Consider the following 20,857-nt stretch of genomic DNA (forward strand, 5'->3'; position numbering starts at 1 on the left):
ACCGATGTATTATTTGAAATTTGTCATAATTTACCACCAGTTTTTGTAAATGACGTAAATGACCGATGATTGATGTAAATTTGAGTTTAAAATGGGTTTTTTATAAAATTTACCTACAAAATCGAATTATTTTGGTAAATGACACTCATTCACTAATTTTCGTCTTTCACTGCAACATATACATATATTTACTAATGACCTAGATCACTCAATTATAATATTATGAATTGTTCATAAGTCCATTGTCATATAAATTGTAGTGTATAAATGTTTGGTTCACCTATGGTTTTATATGTAATTTTTAATAAATAGGTCATTTTTTTGTATTAAATATTTGTGCTTGTCACGTTTGGAATATCACAACGTTTGGTTCAATGAATCCAAATACATTTCCTGAACTAAAACCTCCATTTATTTCATATTAAAATCAATCTGCATTCTTGAAATTCATAATAGCTTATTCATTTCTGGTTATAGATTGCTTTATTTATAGTGAAATCAACCCTGTAGTTTTACTTTATTTAAACATTGAAAACATTAATATTTACAAATGGTTTACAAATTTACAAAATGTACAAACCATCATTGAACGATATTACTCCGATCCGTGCTTTTTGCGGACGATCTGTAAATAAAATAATTTAACAAAAATTAAACTTTATTAAAATATTTATGTGGACATAAAAATATTGTGCACTATGTTATGTAATTAAATTAAGTTAAATAATAGATAAATAATAAATCTATCAATTCCTACTGATAAGAGCTTATACTCGTATACCACTTGAGTTTATAATATGTATTTACATATTATCTAGATATTAAAATGTGTTAGACTATCAGTAAATGATTTTCTTTAACAAATATTAATATTGTCATATTAAAATATATTCCATATTTTATACAATATTGATAGAAGAAAATGTATCCGAAAAAAACTAGTAGGTGAAAAGGTAAAGGAAAATACTCACGATATAAATTCGACACTCTTGAATGTTTACGATGAGCGATCAAATATAATTTTATAAAGACGCTAAGACGTTTTTCGTTATCTTCTGCTATTACCCTATCATTTTACTATACTCCTTAACTTCTGTACCAAATGGAACATACGAGGTTAAAGTTATATACTTCAGATATTTTATCTACTTACGCCTATACAAAAAACTCTTAATATATCTTTTGATAAGTTTTCTACCATTTCAAATGATTTTATATTCCTTTGGTTATTCTAATTTATAACACGAATTATTCTCAGAAAATCCATATGACCGTATTTGATATTTATCATATTTCTCGTATTCCATGGGATATTTATTTATTTTTATTTATTTGTTTTATTTATATTTATTTTTATATAAAATAATAATTTAGTGTTACAGACACACATATACATACATACATATATATCGTTTTCAATACTACTCATTAGGCAAAATTTTATATATTAAAATATATTATAAAACCATTTTCATAAATTGCCACCTTAGTATTAGCGTTAAGTGAAATAAAATAACATTCATATAAATTATTATATAAAGTATTTTATAAATACTAGCTGAATAAAAAAAAAAAAATATTAAAAAATATGCATCATTATCATTTTAGTAATAATATATTACGTATGCTTTCCAATAAATAAGGTACAAAAATATACTAAATAATGAAAAATGTATTTATTACTTTTAAACTTTTACAAGATAAATAAAATACATTTTACTATTTGTCTACAGTCACCACTCAAATTAATGTATATTCCCCAATGATTTAGTAACTTAAAAATGCCATCTCGAAAATACGTAGTACATTTTCCATCGATGTATCCGGTAACTGCTTTCGTGACGTATCATCAAATTTTTAATATCATAGTGAATTTTTCATCAAAAAATGAAACAATAAATGCTGACCGATACATTGAAACGTTCGAAAAATTGAAAGAAAAATTGACTTCAAGATAAGAGGGCTTTTACGCACAGGAAATATGAAACTGCTGCATGACAATGCAACCCTATTCAACAGCAAAAACCAAAGATAAGTTGGAAAAATACAAGTGGGAAATATTGTACCATCCGTTATATAGTTTTTATCTGGTGCCATTAGATTTTTTTTTTTGTTCGGTTCATTAAAAAAAAAATTTTTGAGGAATTAATTTTAAAAATGAAGATGAGCTCATAAATGCAGTTACCGAGTACTTCTATGGAAATGTACTGCGTATTTCCGAGATGACATTTTCAAGTTACTCCATCGTTGGAAAAAATTTATCAATTTGAATGGTGGCTATATAGAAAAAAAAGTAAAATGTATCTTATTAGTCGTGTAAAAGTTTTAAAGGAATAAATTTATTTTTTATTATTAAATGATTTATGCACCTTATTTATTGGACAACCTACGCAGTATAATATTTATGATCAATATTTTTTAATTTTACCTGCGCGTTGCAAACATGACTTATACGCATAGTAAGATTTTGATATTAATGGAAAATCTGTAAAAATTATGAAGAATCGAGTTAACAAATTGCAATATATCAAAAGGATACAATTACTAAGAAAATCATGTAATACATAATGGATTATTTTAAATAACTGTAGTTAAAAATCGCATATTTAAGGTTATTATGATAAATGAATATAATGTTTAGATTATATAAAAACTTACTAATGGTAAATTCTTGAAACTCTTCATTCGACATGACATGATTCTCTAAAATAATTGGTATTTGAATGGTTGTAAAATGAAAATTAAAACAGTTTTAATTAAAATCATGTACCTAGTCCATAAATGTATAATAAACATCAATAATATTGATACATGATTGATCTGACAGCTATTTTAAAAAAATAAAATAGGTGTCAGGTAAAAAATGTAATGTCACCACTTGACCACTACATTCATATTTTATATTATTATTATTTTTGGTACCCAAAAAAGGGTAATATTCTTAAATGTAAGTATACTATTGGACCCAAAATATTAAAAATATAACTAATAAATCAGCTATAATCATCTCGAAAGATTATCATATTCACCCACATTTACATTAAAACTGTACTGTTTTGAATTTATAAGTTTAATAAAGTGTTTACTTAGAATTGTCATTCTTTTATGATAATTTTCGGAGTCTTCGTATATTGGTGGAAAGAAAGCTGTAAATAGTATAATTACGTTGGATATTAATTATAACAATAAAATGTGATTAGTATTAAACAGAGACTACAAAGAATCAATCCATGTAGAGATACTAAGGCACTGTTTGATTCAATTAAAAAAACGTCCAGTGAAAATTATTCCATCAAAATCAGAACAAAATATTGAGACAGATTCTTAGACTTGAAATTAAATTTCTTTCCTGGCAGAAAATAATTTCATCTTTTTGATCTAACGTAATTTAAACTGCAATGCATGTAATAATTTCTTGTCTAAATCTTTAATACAACCATGACTTAATACAAGTCCATTCATTATACTCTCAGTGATAATTTTATTACTACGGTTCAATTAAAATCAATATAATTTTATATTATTTTTCTTCAATCTTCTCCCAATATTTTACATCATATTTAAAGATATCGGTAAGTCTAAAAGCACTTTACTATAATACTGTATTCTATAAATTATTGTTCTTTCTCTCTCAGGCACGGCACTAGAAATTTTTTTCAGGGGAGGGGGAGATTGGGGTAAATATTATTTTACATGGGCTAAGGTTTTTTCAACAAATACTGATGTTATTTAAATATAATATAAATATTTTCGTATCATATCACATAATACAGCTATTATTATTTTATGATAGGTATAGAGCCACAATTCGATGAAAATGGACAAATGGTAATAAACCATAAGTAAACAATTAAAATAAATATATTCAGTTCAGGATCTATCTAAAAATTTAGAATACAGATTTTTGAAGATACTAAATTATTTACATATATTACAAATTTTTAAAAAGTATATTTCAAAAATTTTTTGATGTAGTTCTTTTAAAAATAATGTTTTATGACTTTATTATATCACATATTTTTCACTGGGAGGGCTGGCAATGGGGATCAACTGTTTTCTGAAGGGGGTATAGCCCCTTTGACTTCCCTTGGTACCATGCCTGTTCTCTCTTCGTCCATATAAAAGAATAAATACCTTATTCAATTTCAAATCAAATGAGAGTTTTAAATATAATGAAAAAGTACCGTACCATATAGAATATTTATTTGTAGGTAGTCTATTGAAATAATTAAGCAAAATAAACATCGATTGTTACAGATTACTTGTCTAGACAATAATTATTATAAAAAAAACATGCACATTACATTATATTTAAATAAATTCTGTTATATACGCAATTGCTATTTTAGTTTTTGGTATTTTCCACTAAAATCGAAGATACATATTATGTTAACATACCATTTGTAAGTAAAATATAAGTTTCTTCATTCATTACTTTAGTAGCACCTGGTAAAATGATATAAACTGTTAGATTAATTTCATGAATTGTAAAAGAATAAAAATAGTAACTAAAACTGAGCTGATTAGTTTTTATTATGATAATGATGAAAATAAAGAAACCATCTAATATTCAAAACCAAAAATGTTGTTTTAAGTAATGATCATTCGGTAATATCTATGCTATTGAGGCACTTGCTTTACATGCTGAAAATATACTGTACTATAAATACATAGATACCTTTTTCCAACACATTCATCTGAAATTCATCGTACTGTTTGAATACTCTTGGAAATTCTAAACATTAATAATAATAATCAACCAATATACATTTTTATGTTTTTATATTGTACATAGTCCATCTGACAGTATATAAGAATTAAATGGTCATTAAAATTTTTTTTTTTATTTTAAAAAATGACTCATGTGTAAATACGATTAAATTACGATAACTTGTTATGTTCGATGTTCAATAATTGCATATGATATATTAAAATCGAAATTCTTCAATTTAAGTAAAAAATCAGGTTCTATGATTCTGATCAAAGTACAATTTTCACATTAAGGATATTGCGATTTGAAAGACTTTTATTATTTTACATTATCTAGTAGTTAAAATGATTTACCAATGCTTTGAAAATTTTGAAAATCACGACTCAACATTGCTCTATGCACTAAAACAATGAAAAGTACGTATATAACTTTACTGTAAGATAAAAATATTTTAATTTTATTGTACATCTAGTTAAAAAATAGATGATCGATTAAATAATGGTTTGTATTTAGATACGAGTACATTTGAATTTTGTGTATTTCAGTCGCTCGTATTTTTTAATTCATGCGCTTTCTTTTACCCATCCATCTTTCAATGTCCAAGTTGTATAACTAATAATTAGAACCAAATTATGATTAATTCACTGATGTAAGTTCGGTTCTAACAGGTAGATAATCTTCTCTATTTAATGAGGTTGTAATCTTGAAAGACCATATACTCGTATTATAATTTAATTTGTTTCAGATCGGCCTTAAGAACTAATGGTAATGTTTTAGCCAAGTTAAATATAATATTAATTTTGGCACCTCTACACTATTATAATTGTTTCATAAATATTTTTGTAAAATAAGTATATTTTTGGTAAATAAAATAAAATAAAATACGAAAGATTAAGTATCATCTACAATAATATGGCATTTAGAATTTCAATCAAGACCGTCGTAGGAGAGGGGGGGTGGCAACGGGACTATTTTTCCTCAGACCCACTCCAGTCTAGTAAAATTTAAAGGGGGTCCCCCTTTAAGTTTAAATTCATTATAAATACTTGGCATAACCCTTTAGAGATGATTGATATAAAAATACTATTTTTAAACTATTTTTATTTGTGAAACATTAATACATTTTATTAAATATAATTTATTAAAATAATTTTTTAAGCACTATTAGATGGGTTAAATTTTCTAATTAAAAAAAAAAATTAATTAGCTATATTTATATAATTTATAAAGGTTTGGTCGGAATGTGAAGAATGACATAATTTTATCCAAATTTACATCAGATTTTTTATTTTAAGGCTGTTTATAAAATATCTTCTTCTCTTCCCTTATTTTTCTTCTATTTGGGTGTGACGGTAAAACCACACATTCATAAAACGGTCTATAATAGGACCATAATATTCTACACTATGAAACAACGAGACGTCGGCAAGCGTAAATTGACGTTACGAAACTGCCAATGCATAGCAAACATCAAGTGGAGAAATTACTAATCAGAACATGATACTGATTTCAAAATTAGTATAAGTACGGGTCAATTTTTCGTTCATCAACAATAACAATCACTACAGTTCATCATATACCGTACGTTCGATAACTCGTCCGTCGCAATTGCTGAATTTACCGTTCGTCTTTTGCCCCCATCATCGTCAAGCCGCGCTCTGACATCGTCATGACACACGGCGGCTCACGTCCAACTTTTATCTGCGATTCAGTAACTACTGTTTACTAGGTAGTATGTCATCTGCATAGATCACATCGTCACATAGTAGATCTAAGTTCCCCTGGTTGCCATGACCAAAAGAATCTCAAGCAAACAAAAAAAGTTCGCTACAAAATCACCTGAACCCATTCCTAAAAAAAGCAAAAGAACTTCCACTCAAGGTCGTTAACGCTCCTCTCATCTTTTACCGACGCCTTCCGTTGAAGTATCAATATCCATTTAATTATTATTATTTAGTAAATTATCGTTTATTTCCTCATCAAACACTTCATTAACCCCTTCGTCTATTTCAAATTTTCCCTTAACTAACATTATTCCTCCTTCTAGTCAAAAAACTCGAATTCCTCCGATCATCCTGGAGATTCAATAATGGCAAAAAGTTGCAAAATACCTCAATTATACCTTTCCTGAAGACTTAACAACTAAATTGGCCAAAAACTCTATTAAATTACAAAAAAAATCCATTGAGTCATTCAGATTTATTCAAAACTACCTTTTCAATAGACAATCCTCGTTTCACAAATTTTCTCTACCAACAAATAGAATACTAAAAGTTTTCCTTCACGACATACCAAGCAACATCACCGAGGTCGCTGTCAAGACTGAACTTGAATCTCAAGGCTACACAATAAATCATATTAAACAATTTATCAAAGAAGGTAGACGTCTACCTATGTACTCGTATATGATCACCCTTCCATCCAGCAACATTAGGAAAGACATTTTCAATTTATAATCTCTCTTCTACATCATGATCAAAGTTGAACTATACAACACTCAAGACCCTTCCCAATATTTTTCATGCCAAAAATTCTGCCACTCCCTGGCTCACTGTGGTTACGTCACCCATTGTGTTAAATTCGCTGTAATCACCCAACAAAAGACTCCCAAAAAATTGTTGTACAATCTCCCAAGTATTGTAACTGCGGTAGTGAACATACGGAAAACTACCGAAAATGCCCAAACTACATTTCTCATAAGGAGTCACTTCAAAAAATACTATAACTCCTACCCCAAATTATTTTTTTCACTGATGCTATCAAGAACCTAAATCCAACTCTCTGAAACCTGAAATGTTAAATATACTGACCGAAACTATCCTAAACATTTCTGAATCAGCTTACACAATAATCACCATCAACATGGTACTTTCAGTCATATTAACAATTATCCAAAATTTCTAACGCTCTCCGAATCATACATTGGAATTGCTAAGGCCTTAGTCATAAACTTCAAGAAATCACCCAACTGATAATTCAACAAAAAATCGATATCATCCTATTCAATGAAACTCATCTTAACTCAAAATCGAAATTCAATATTCTAAATGTGTGCACATATAGAAATGGCTGGCCCTCCACTGGATACTCCCACTGCGGTGAATCAGCCATACTCATCAAACGCAATATTCTACATCAAATCACTAAATTATTCACTCCATTAATCAAAAATACAGTTGCTTACCGAAAACCCTATTTGGCACAGCAACACACTAAACACTACAGGAAGAACTATTTAACTTTACATAGGAACAACACGCATATAACGTAGCCCCTCCGGACTCACCAGCCCACTTTCCCGATATTCATCATCACGGGCCCGATAACTTGATATAGTGATCATACGCTCATCAAACCTTTTCTGCACTTTAAAGAATTTAAATCAACTATCCTCCGACCATAATCCATAGACCCACCTACATTAAAACATTAACAAACTGGGATAAACTATAATTCCTTCTTCATAAATCGGTCACTGATCAAAATCCATAGATTCCACCAAAGCTTCTCCAAATAATGAAGCATTTAATATAGCATCCAAATTTCATCAAGCACTTCAATCTACCTCAGTTATTATTTCTACGTATGAATTTCGTGATCTGCCCTCTCACATACTTAATGATATTTCTATAAAAAGCTGTCCCCGCAGGCTGGAAAAACATTTGAAATCCTGACTACAAGAAACAGATGAAAAACAGTCAGAAATTATTCGCTCTAAACTTTAAAATATTGACTCAACTACCGGCAAAGTTTGATCTCGAACCTTAAACCAAACGACTTCAAACTTTTCAAGATCAATCGCGAAATATTGCACTGGAAATTCAGCGACCAACCATTACTTGGTTCATCTAATACAGTATACGAACCATTGGATAAAGCGGAGTTCCTTGCCACAGGGTTGGAAAATTAGTTCTCCTGCCCTTATGTTCAAATACCACTGATTCGCAGGTAAATCGAATCATTTCTATCTTATACACTCCCCATCCTCACAATATAAAGTCAATCTTTCCATTCGAAGTGCAAAAAACCATTAAAAATCTGCCAAAAAACAAGTGCTAACCCGGTCCTGACCAAATTTCAAACACAGCACTCAAAAACACATCAAACAGAGTAATTCTCTATTTGACCAAAATATTAAATTTCTGTCTCTGTTTAGCTCACTTTCCTATATCATGGAAACTAGCATACGTGATTATAATTCCTAAGTTTGGAAAAGACCGCAGAATTCCAACCAATCATTGACCGATTTCTCTACTAAATTCAATATCAACACTTTTCGAAATGCTACGTCTAATATTCCTCAAAAATCAATAAACCCAATCATCAGACCCGAATAACTTTCCTTCGGATAAGGGCATTCTACCTGTCTCCAAATTACAAACCTCATTGACTCTTTATTCATTTACATAAACAGGAAAATGCACATTACAGCCGTTTTTCTCGACTTCGAGAAAGCGTTCGACAAGGAATGGCACCAAGGACTCCTTGTGATAATCATCATGCCAAACATCCCCACTCACATGATCAACATCATCCATTCCTTTTTAAACAATAGAAACTTCTTCGTCTAATCAGAAAACACATACTCTGCTTCACAGCACATTTCAACTGATGTCCGCCAAGGATCCTGTCTCTCGCTGCTACTTTTCGCACTCTACATCAACAAAATGCCGTCTTCTCCTAAACTAAAAACAAATATCTTTGTAGACGATACGATGTTTTTCTGTTCAAGCATGGGCAAACATCATCCTGCAAATCTTCTCCAACAGCATCTAAATATTACTTCTAAATGGCTTTACGAATGGAGAATATCACTGAATCCATTTAAATCTTTCGCAATCCTCTTTGGTAACAAAATCACTAATGACGTAAAACAACTTTAGATAAACAGCCACAACATAAACTCGAATACATCAGTCCAATACCTAGGTATCATCATTAACTCCAAACTGTATTAATTTGCCCTAGGCCCTAAAAACGGCTCTGATCTCAATTGTATATTTACAATTTATTTTTTGATTAATGATTGTTACATTTTATAACTTGTAAGTATTTTAGATGAGCTGAAAAGTTATTATTATATTAAACTATGTATTTTTAATTCAAAACACGCAAAACTTTTTGAAATACAATTGAGACCTATTAGTTTTGGCAATAATAATATTTTATATGTATAGGTAAACAATAAAATACTGATCCATGGTCTTATTCATTGTTCTACTGTTCTAAAAAAAATAATATTTAAATAATCTTTTTGTAAAAAAAACTAAAATCTTGTTAAAATTTTAAAACATAATTCATGGTTTAATATTTAATAAAAATAAAAAAAAACCTTAAAAGCAATACATTTAAAAGTAAATAAGTACCTAAATTTTTTATTCTTTGGACATAATGATCGTATTCTTTTTCATAGATTGATGAAAAATAATCTAAAAACATAAAAGCATAACTTTAGTTATTTAATTTGAACATTTAAATAATTTATTAAGAATAAACTATTTTATGATCAGTATAATCCAGCGTTTCCCAACCTAAAGGTTGTGACTTAACATTGGGTTGAAAAATGTATGATGGGTCGTTGTTATTGACAAATTAAGGACAAGAATAATATTTTAGTTATAAAAATATGTATTTATATTAAAATTCATTTTTTCAGCGTTGCGTTAAAATATACGATGCAATTTCTTATAATAAAATATGAGTAATTAATAGTATTCTTATTTAAAAGCATATTAGTGTTTTTTTTGAGTGTTGTCAAACACAAAAGATATTTATGGGCCACATTAGTATAAAAACTAGCAAACACTGGAATAATCCAATATTCATTTTTATTTCTATAAATTGTATTTCTTATAACTACTTCATTACTTTTTTTTTTATAAATAGGTATATGTAATCTTTCTAATATTTTTTTCCAGTGATTTAAAATTTAAAATTTGAATATGTATTATACACGATGAGTTTAAGATCTATTTTTGATATTATTATCACACCATATAATATATTGAAGAAATTATATCTTTAAAGATTTAGATGCCGTATAAAATGTATGGTGAGACATAAATTTGAAAAGGTCAATAAAATACTGAATATTTTGTTACATACGATATTCCGGTGTTTTTACTCAAGTTAAGTCTTTTTGTGTATACAAATGATTAACATATACATCATGTATAATTGCAATCTATTATTTGGGTAAAATATAGTGTAATTTATAACTTATGCGTTAAGATATTGGACATTTTGAAGTTGAATACATCATTGATACAATTATATTTTACAAGTATATTTTTTGCACTTCCGCATTAGAGCTCTCGAATTTAAACGTAAATTAAAATTCACGTATTTTTTGTTTATGTATAGTTAAATTTAAAAACCGTGAATTTAATTCTCATGTAATTGACTACTAAATCAAGGATATTTACTTCACGTGTGCTTAAAACAAAAACCAAAAATTAAAAACTAAAAATACTTATAGCTATTATTATAAAAATCAGGGCTTGAAATCAAAATAAAAAATTTCGATTTTAATTTCAATTTTGATTATTGTTTTTATTTTTTTATTTTCGATTTTGGTTTCAAATATTGATATTTATTTTTTGCAATTTCATTTTTGATTTCGAATATCGATATTCATTTTTTTTCAATTTTAATTTCAGAAATCGGAATTTATTTTCTTCGATTTCGGGTTCACAACAGAATGTTATGCATGACTTATAATAATTTTAGTACATCATCAGTGTAATAGTGTTGTAGGCTGTAGCGAAAAGCAACTGATGTAGGTAGTATATATTTAAATTCATTTTTTTATTACCTAAGTTATAAAACATATTATACAAACTATTATTATTAAAGTTTCTCAAAAATGAAAAAACATAATATGAAAGTGAAGCTAAAATGAAGTAAACTAGGGATATAAGAAAATGATTAAAATGTAGAATAAAGTTTTTTATTCATAGACTCAGACATACTTTAACTAAATATGAGAACAATGTTTTAAATTATAAGTGGGACAAATATGATGACGCCTTGCAAAACTGCAGAAGTACAAAATAAAACTATTTTAGATTATTTGATTGTATATTATTGGTTAAAAGTATAACTCACGGGTGACAACCAATGGAGTATTAAAATAATCTTAAAAATAATATCTTATCCATAATAAAACACTACAAAATATCTATATATAGTATATTATACGGAATATATATATATATATATATTAGGGTGGCCCTTATATAGTAGGGGGGCAAAGAAAGTTAAATATTTTTGATTTCTCACCCACCCAATTTTTTCATTACCATGCAAAAGTTATGCGGATTAAATTTGGTGATGATTAATAACCCCTTTCAGGTGCCGCAAGGGGGTTGAATATTCATCAAATAGGGTAGATTTAGTGTTATTCTGATTTAATTAATTATATATTTCATTTAGCATAAAATTGTATAGAATCTAAATTGTAGACTCAGGTATTCTTTATAAAAAACGTTCAGACAACATTTCTAATAAATTTATTATTTTCTGTAAAAACGTAATTTAAAAAAAAAATCGTTTATCTACACAAGTACATATTAAATATTGATGTCATTAAAAATAAATAGGTAGTGGTTCAATGGAGTAATACAATGTGAAAATTAGATACGTTACATTCAAATAAATTATATATATAATATATCTATTAATTATGATCGAATTAATGTATTTTTTTTACAGTCAGGGTAATTTGTTGTATAATCATTTACAACTTGTAGTAGAAATTGTTTTTGATTTTCGTCTTTTGTCAGTATACTATTGTATTCCTGAATTAACTTAACGCCTCTTTCTGCAACATCATTTATGACTGATAACTCTGTTAAAATATAAATTCCTTTTTTATAGTCTTCTCTTTCTTTCCAACTATCCGGATGGAAATTTATGAAGTCGGCTGAAATTTTGAATCTTGAAAAAAAGTTGACTGTTTCTGGTGATACAAATTCATGTAATTCTTTTTTTATAAATGTTTTTATACCCTCTTTACTCAAAACAATTTTTTTAATTGTTTCATCATTGTTCTGCGTTGATTTAAGTGCTTCGATCATTTTAATTTTAATTTCGGTTGGCACCCGAAAATCAAAAAAAGATAAGGCTATACTTTCCGGCGTAAGATACCATAAGTGTCCACAAAATTTATGTGTAGCTGTTTCAGAAATAGCTTTATCTGGGTATTCGATTAATTTTTTTAAAAATATGAAGTCATTATAAGGTGCTTCAATTGCAGCAGGGCATCTAAACCATGCTTCTACGTATATCGTAACTAGAAAAATACATATATCTCGAAATGCATTTTCTTCTCGAACATTAAGTTTTAATTGTTTTCGAAACATATATATTTTGAATGAATAAATTGCCTTTGACATCCACCTGGCATGGTGAAAAGCACCAGGATAGTGAAAAAATATACCGTTTGGTAGGTTTTCACCTAGAAAAATAACAGTCAACTCTAGAAGTTCTTTGTAATCATCTCTACATTGTTTTTTTTTTAAATTTTGTAAACAAAAGTCTATAATTTCAGATTTATTTGTTTCAACTGTAGATTTTACAACTGCATCATTTATTCCAATTTCATACTTTTTTAATTCAATTTCGGGCCAGGCTTGTTGGAATTTTTTAAAAATAGGAACATCAGGACCAGTAGTATTTATTTTTAATTTAACTTCAAAAACACTTCTTAGCAGTAATTCGAATATATGTCGCCTACAAGGTAAATATAAAAGATTTCGTCCTATCAGTTGTTCCAATATAATACAAGTACCATTTAACCGACCTGTGTTTGATGCCGCCGTGTCACAACATAAAGCTTGTACTTTATTTGTTACACCCCAATCATTTATAATATCAAATATTGCATTTGCTTGTTGTTCTCCAGTACCACTTTTGAGCTTTGGCACACCAAGTAATTGAGTTATTCCCTCAAACGAAACAATTACAGGTAACCTATCTACTTTTGATTTTCCATATGTAATATCTGGTAGAAGTTTTCCATCCCAATGTAAGACAAGAGACTCTTTTTCTAGCAAATTAAATTTTTTTTAAGTTCAATCGTTTTATTTTCTCGAAACCTTATTCGATCATGTTGAATTGTTGATCGATTTATTATTAATTTAGAAACATCATTACCTAGGGCGTCAGCAGTTGATATTATTATGTGAACAGCATCGCGATCACTCAACTTACATTTATCTAATGCAGCGAGTAGTTTAGGAGTCATAAGATCTCTTGATCCTCTCTGTTTCTTACTACATGATGGACTTGGTGGACTTGATGTTAAGTCTTCTTCTTTTATATCAAGCTCTTCTTCAGTTGAACTGCCATCAGTATTGAAATCTATTTGTACAGTGTGAACTAAACAAATTAAATTTAAATATACTTTTAATTAATAAAAAAATACTAAATAGTAGTTTATAATATATTATTTAAATTGTAAATTTATCAAAATTACTTACCTAATTGTTCAATTTCTATTTTCGCTCTTTTTCGGCGTTGTTCGGTTTTATGTAAATTGACAAAGGCCCTGTTTTCTTTTTTTGCCAAATTTCTATCAGTTCCCAACATGCATCCCAGTCTTCCCTTTTCTCTTTGCATTAGTAAAAATTGTTTATCTTCTTCAATTTTCATCATATTTAATGCATTTGAATGAGATACATCAAATAAGTTATTTAATTTTTCTTTGAACTCATTGACATTTTTAGTATTTTTTTCTGATGCTCTTTTAGCCGATTTTTGTAACTCTCGTAAGTTTTGATATAATTTTTCCAATTTTAAAATACAATGCTGTTCATCTCGAACTGGTATTCTCGCTTTTTGCCAAAATAGTACTAATTCTTTAAATACCAATCTTGCACTTTCCCGCAAATTCAATTTTACATGTCTCAAATTATAAAATAGCACACTCAAAACTTGTTTGATAAATGGTAGCTTACTGCCAACGATTTGGTTGTTCACATTTCCAACTAAATATACTTCATCATGCGTACGTAGAACAACATGTGATGACGATGAAGCCATTTTATAATAAATATTCAATATTAATTTTTAGAACTATGCACTTTTTTCAAAATATTATTCGTAAATAAAATAATGTAAAGCATAAATGCTATACGGTATTGCGATTTATGAACATTGAATGATGAACAGTATATAAACAGATAATAATGCACGATGTGACAGTGTGTAATAACTGAATAAGAAAAGCTCGATAAGAAATATACAAATATAAATAAGATATAATTAACCTTCGAGCGGGCGCGCGGACGGTTTTTACACTAATATAATTGTAAATTATATTATATATTATATACTATTATATAATAGTACATTAGTCTTAAACAATTTTATTTAACTTCATCTTTGAAGATTTGTAAGTGTGTAATCGTAAAAGCAATCATATAGAAAATATATAGAAAATTTCGATTTTTTTTTCAGAAAAAGGTAATCATTTTTATTTTATTCTAATTTTCACAGAAAATAATAGATTTACGAGAAATTTTGTCTGGACGTTTTATTTAGAGAATACCTGATATAATATAATGAATTAAATCAGAATAACCCTAAAACCACCCTATTTGGTAAATATTCAACCCTCTTGCGGCACCTGAAGGGGATTATTAATCATCACCAAATTTTCGCCCACATAACTTTCATTTGGTAATGAAAAAATTGGAAGGGTGAGAAATTAAAAATTTGAAAGTTCATAAATAAGGGCCACCCTAATATATATATATATTATTATACGGAATAAATCGTGTGTATAAAAAGTGTATAAAAACAACAATCGCTCATCGAACGCTCATTCCTTAACGTAAATATTCTAAGGAAACGAAATAGATACTACTTATTTATTATTATATATAATCAATATTATTACCAAATATGGCAACGTCTACGAATTTACAATATAAATAGATCTATCAGCTGTTGTATTTTAAATTATTTGATTTAAAATCGTTTTAATTATTAAAATGATTTTGATTTTGGTATAAAATATCAATTATAACATTTTTCAAATTTAATATAAATTTTAAAAATCATTACCAACTATTAACGAATTTGATATTGATTTTGATTTTCTAAAATATTTTTAACGATTCTTATCGATATTTGAAATCGATTTCAAGCCCTGCTAAAAATAAATGTTTCATAAACAGTATTATTATAAAATAACGAGACGTTTAGGATTAATTTAAATACTACGCACACGACAGACACGTTGTGGATATTTCAACAAACAGTACGAAATTCGTACTACTAACCAATAATAATAAAATTTCAAATGTAATAATAAACACGTGATTTTTTAACAAAATTAACAAATTCATGTGAAATTAAATTCACAAATTTACATGTAAGTAAATTCAAAAATTCACGTGAATTTATTTCACACAAATACATACGTGAATTTTAATTTCACGTTTATTCATTAGTTAAACTACACGTGAAATAGAGAGCTCTAGTCCGAATACGTTGGGTGACGAAACTATTTTTTATCCAAAAGATTTTTGACAGATAATATCAACAATAGTCTGTCTTTTAAACTAATCGAATCACCGCTTGGGAAAATAATATTTATAATATATTATATTATACTTTAAGATTTAGAAAAATCAAACAGTGTATGTATTTTTTTTTTTTTCTTCGTAGTCGTTCTCTGATAAAATATCGTTAATACCTATAAGAATTTCATGATATTTATCAAATATTCTATTAATATTGGTGGATATGATTATGATAAATTAATTGAATAGAAACGTGAAATAGGCGATTAAAATATCAATGATTACTAAATATTTTTAAATTATTACATAATTAGTATATATAAATAAATAATAACTATGGAGAAATAAATAAATAAATGCATTGCCTGGACTATTATGATTTGTTTATTATGACTAATTTCGGATTAAAAATTCAAAAATGTTTTTATCTCCTCTGCTATCGATTAAACAGTGAAAAAAAATAAAAATAAAAGTTCTTCTAAAACTGAATTAATTTAAATAGTATTTTGGGTACTTAATATTTTTAAGTCTCCATCAAGGGCATATTTGGGGGGGGGGCGAAGGGGGCATTCGCCCCCATGGCTCGTAAACTGATAGGTTCCTCAAATGACCCGGGAATGATTTAATATATAAATGAAGTCTCGAGAATCAACTCACCAACACACTCCTTTATTTTATTAACTTTGATGTATCCAATGATGCATTTTTAATTGGAAACCGGTCGTACATTACAAATATAATAATATTCCAGACTAAGCATTTATTTATTTGTGTAATAAAAAAAAATTAACTTGTATGCACAGTGGTTAGCCGTAATAGTGATGCGGTTAAACACTGCCCATCGTCGCTAACTTCTGGATAGGTAACCATTCGGGGTTTTGAAGTGAAATTTTGTGTTTCTGCATGACCAACACTAACTCCCAGTGGCGTATTTTAGGTGATTTATCGGTGGGTGTCCAACTATTATTAAACCTCATAAATAACAGTTTTAGAATTATTAACTGTTGTAGAAATACATAGAACCTATTTTTTAACATATTTTTTATGTTAGGAATTGACAGAAGTCTTACAATTGAAACACGTGGAAGTGGTATAATAGACAAGTTGTAGGTTATTACTTAATACTGCAGATTACTAATATTTATTAAAAAAATTACCTTGAAATATTAACAGTTTTTAAACTAAATTAAATCTATAGACCTATAGTAAAAAATCTAAGCGCCTCTTCTTTAAACTTAGTTCGTCGATCACTTCATTGACATCAATTCCAACTTCTCTGTGGATAGCTAGCATAGCTACACCATTTAACTGCCCCTATATTTTTTTTAAAAAAAAAAAAAAAAAACTTCAAAACTCATAATTATAATAAAAGAATAAATTAACCAATGTTGATTTACTTGTGACATTGTATTTTGCAAGTATGTCTTTATTCTTTTCAAGTTTGAAAACGACATCTCACTAGATGCAATTGATACTGGTAAAGTTGCAAAAATCTGTAGCAGTTTAAATACACTTGGATAAACTTGTCTATTGTATAAAAATATTGCTTCCATGGCATTTCTTGGTATATTTGATGATCTAATATTTTCTAAACGTCTTTGCCATAACTTGAACTCAGCCAATAACACAGATTCTTCACATTCATTTAAGTCAACCATGTACTTTTGTGCCAGGCGTAAGAAGTGAGCTTCATTTTCGTCTGTTGAAATTAATGACTCTAAGACCAATAATAACATTTTTTGACTCACAAACCTTGAATTTAGTTGATCTATAAATGTATCTAAGTAAAGAATAAAAAAAGCAATTCGAAAATATGATTCTGGCGAATTTGTTTCTATATTTACTCTTTTCGTTTGTCTTCCTGTAATACGTGGTATGGAAATATTTATATCTAGTTTATTTGCTAAGATCAATGCATTTTCAAAAATTGTATGAAATTCAGACTCGGCATATGATCTTATAGATTGAAGTTTTTTTATTGCATCTTCCGCAAGATCCATAGCTTCGGCTAGATCAATATTTATTCTTTGAAGTTGTTTTGAAAGAGGTAGTCCATAACTAAATACTTTATTCACAATAAGTAAGCAAATAATAAAATCTCCTTTCAGTATTGATGTTCGTAAATTGCTTGTTTGTGATGATGTTTCAGTGTCATTCCACTTCGAAATTATAAATAACGATTCAATTACGTAATCGAAAAGCTCAAGAAAATCATTGACAGCATAAAAACGTTCAACCCATATAGTTGCACATAATATTTTTAATATTTTTCTTATAATACATTCTTGACTTTCTTTGGTTTCATTTTTCAACACATCTTTCCGCTTCGGGTATATGAAAAAATCTCAAACTTTAGATATTGTTCCTAAACAATTTCGTATTTCTTGTATAGAACATGAATAAGAAACAACAAGGTTTAAAACATGAGCAGCACAACGAACATACGTCGCAAGTGGGTAGCTTTGGTGAATAATGGCTTGAACTCCTTTAAATTGACCAACCATAGATGCACATCCATCGTAACCCTGCCCTCTTAGGTACTTCGTTTCTATACCAAACGAATGTAAATTTTGTATAATAATATCGGCTAAACCTTTTCCAGTAGTATCTGTCGTAGGCACAAACTGAAGAAATTCTTCCTTGATAATCATATTTTCAACATCTAAGTAGCTTGCACATAAAGATACTTGTTCGATTCCACTAATGTCGGCCGTTTCATCAATAAGTATTGTAAAACATCTTTGGGAATTTATGTTTGTTACAATTTTTTTTTAAATAATTTTATTGCAGGATTCAATAATTTCATTTTGAAGTGTTGCACTTGTATATTTTATTTTTCCTTCAGCTTTCAAAAATGATTTCAAATGGTCATCTCCTTGGGCTTCATATCATAATATTTCTCTAAAATTTCCCTGGTTTTGGATTAACTTGACATTTTCTTGTTCAACAATAAGTTTCTCGGAATCTCGATGTCCTCTGAGCGGAATATTTTGTCTACCACATAAAATTACTGTTTGAATTATTGGAGATATGTTTTTTCGATTTTTTCTAATTTGTTCAGCTCTTCCAGTTTCTATTTTGCACGTTATAGACTTCCCAGGATGTTTTATCACATCAATAAAATGATCTGAACTTAACACACACATTTTATGATAACCCTTGTTAGAATGTTTTTTGAAATCAACTATTGTATTTCTCCAATTATCATATTTTTTTTTTTTTACTAATGCACCTGAGTTTTGGTCCGTTATTTTTATTAGATTTAGAAAAAGCTACACAGATTCGACAAAATGCACCATTTTCTTTTATCGAGTATACCAACCAAGAGAATCTTAATAGCCTCGAATACTGGAACTTTAAATATTTTGGTTTATTTTGAACCGTATATAGTTTTGGTGGAAATTTGTAAGATATATTTGGCATCCAAATTCTTGTCATGACAATTACGATATCTTCATTCGATAACATACGGTTAGTATAAAACCCAATATCATAATTATTACTGTAGTTTGTGTCTTCAATAACTTTAAAATCATTAATTGAGTCATTTATATCTAAGCTTAAAGTACGACAAATTTTGACAGAGTCAATCGAGTTTACTGGTGAGGATGCTCGTTTATTCGTAGAAGTATCGTTGTTGTGTGTTGAATTAAATTCTGAGGTAGAAGGCGACGATGACGTTAACTTAAAAGGAAGTAATTGATTCTTGTTTTTTTTTTTGTGCCATTTTTATTAACTTTACAACACTGAAAAATGAATACTTTTTAAGTTAAATTATAAGTCATCAAAATCAAAATCAAGACGTATTAAATTTTCATTTTTTTTGTAATATGTAACAACTTAGATACAGTTGGTTTATTTGGCATTGTGAAGTATTATTTTAGAATAATAATAAAAATAAAGTATTATTTTAAAAATTTTAAATAATATTAATGTTGTATAATAGTTGATGACATATTGATTCGTTATTTCTATGATTCTTATTCACATTGGAGACCAACTATTATTATTTTGTTCTTGCGTTTAAGACAAGCACCGTGTTTAACGCGACTATTATTATGTTACACGGTAGACAGAACTACTTTTAATATGCTGTTGCGATAAGATGAGCACCGTTTCTAACGTGGTACCACTGCTTCCACTTCTAAAGAACTTTTAGAACTGTGTGTACAAAAAATGGATTTATTATATCAATATTTTATTTATATTGAATTCGGAGTTGATATATAAATTATATTGAATCGATAATGAATATCGATATTTTTCCGATTTTATTTAATTGTCCTATAATGACGTTCGTCCCCAATGTGTTAATAATTATTTAATTTATTTGAATAAATAAGTACTTACGTTATTCAGTAATCACCTGGTACAGTGGTCAGTGGTGGACGGCGGTACGTACAGCACGACGGTTGACGAAAAAATAAATGACAAATTGACAAATAATACCATAATAGTATAAGAGTATAATCATTGATTATAAATACTATAAGCTATATTATAAATATAGTACTAGCCAACTATATACTAGAAGGTATTAATAATAATGAAATTCTCCAAACTGATAATGTGTAAACTAGATTAAAATAATATACTACATGCGGTCTGTTACATG

At 28.1% G+C, this 20,857-nt stretch overlaps 1 protein-coding gene across 1 annotated transcript in view; it reads right to left on the bottom strand.

Annotated features, from left to right (window-relative positions):
• Positions 1-20,857, bottom strand: part of LOC112681797 — a 170,916-nt gene that overhangs the window by 69,781 nt on the left and 80,278 nt on the right. The window contains exons 50-58 of the mRNA XM_025552115.1: positions 16,368-16,415; positions 10,078-10,140; positions 5,065-5,112; positions 4,679-4,735; positions 4,399-4,446; positions 3,087-3,146; positions 2,659-2,703; positions 2,429-2,485; positions 581-625 (exon numbers count right to left, since the gene is read on the bottom strand). Coding sequence (XP_025407900.1) covers positions 581-625; positions 2,429-2,485; positions 2,659-2,703; positions 3,087-3,146; positions 4,399-4,446; positions 4,679-4,735; positions 5,065-5,112; positions 10,078-10,140; positions 16,368-16,415 — 471 coding nt within the window. The remainder of the gene's footprint in view (positions 1-580; positions 626-2,428; positions 2,486-2,658; positions 2,704-3,086; positions 3,147-4,398; positions 4,447-4,678; positions 4,736-5,064; positions 5,113-10,077; positions 10,141-16,367; positions 16,416-20,857) is intronic.

This window comes from Sipha flava, unplaced genomic scaffold, assembly GCF_003268045.1.
Source record: "Sipha flava isolate LNK unplaced genomic scaffold, YSA_version1 197_pilon_pilon, whole genome shotgun sequence".
Classification (NCBI taxonomy): domain Eukaryota; kingdom Metazoa; phylum Arthropoda; class Insecta; order Hemiptera; family Aphididae; genus Sipha; species Sipha flava.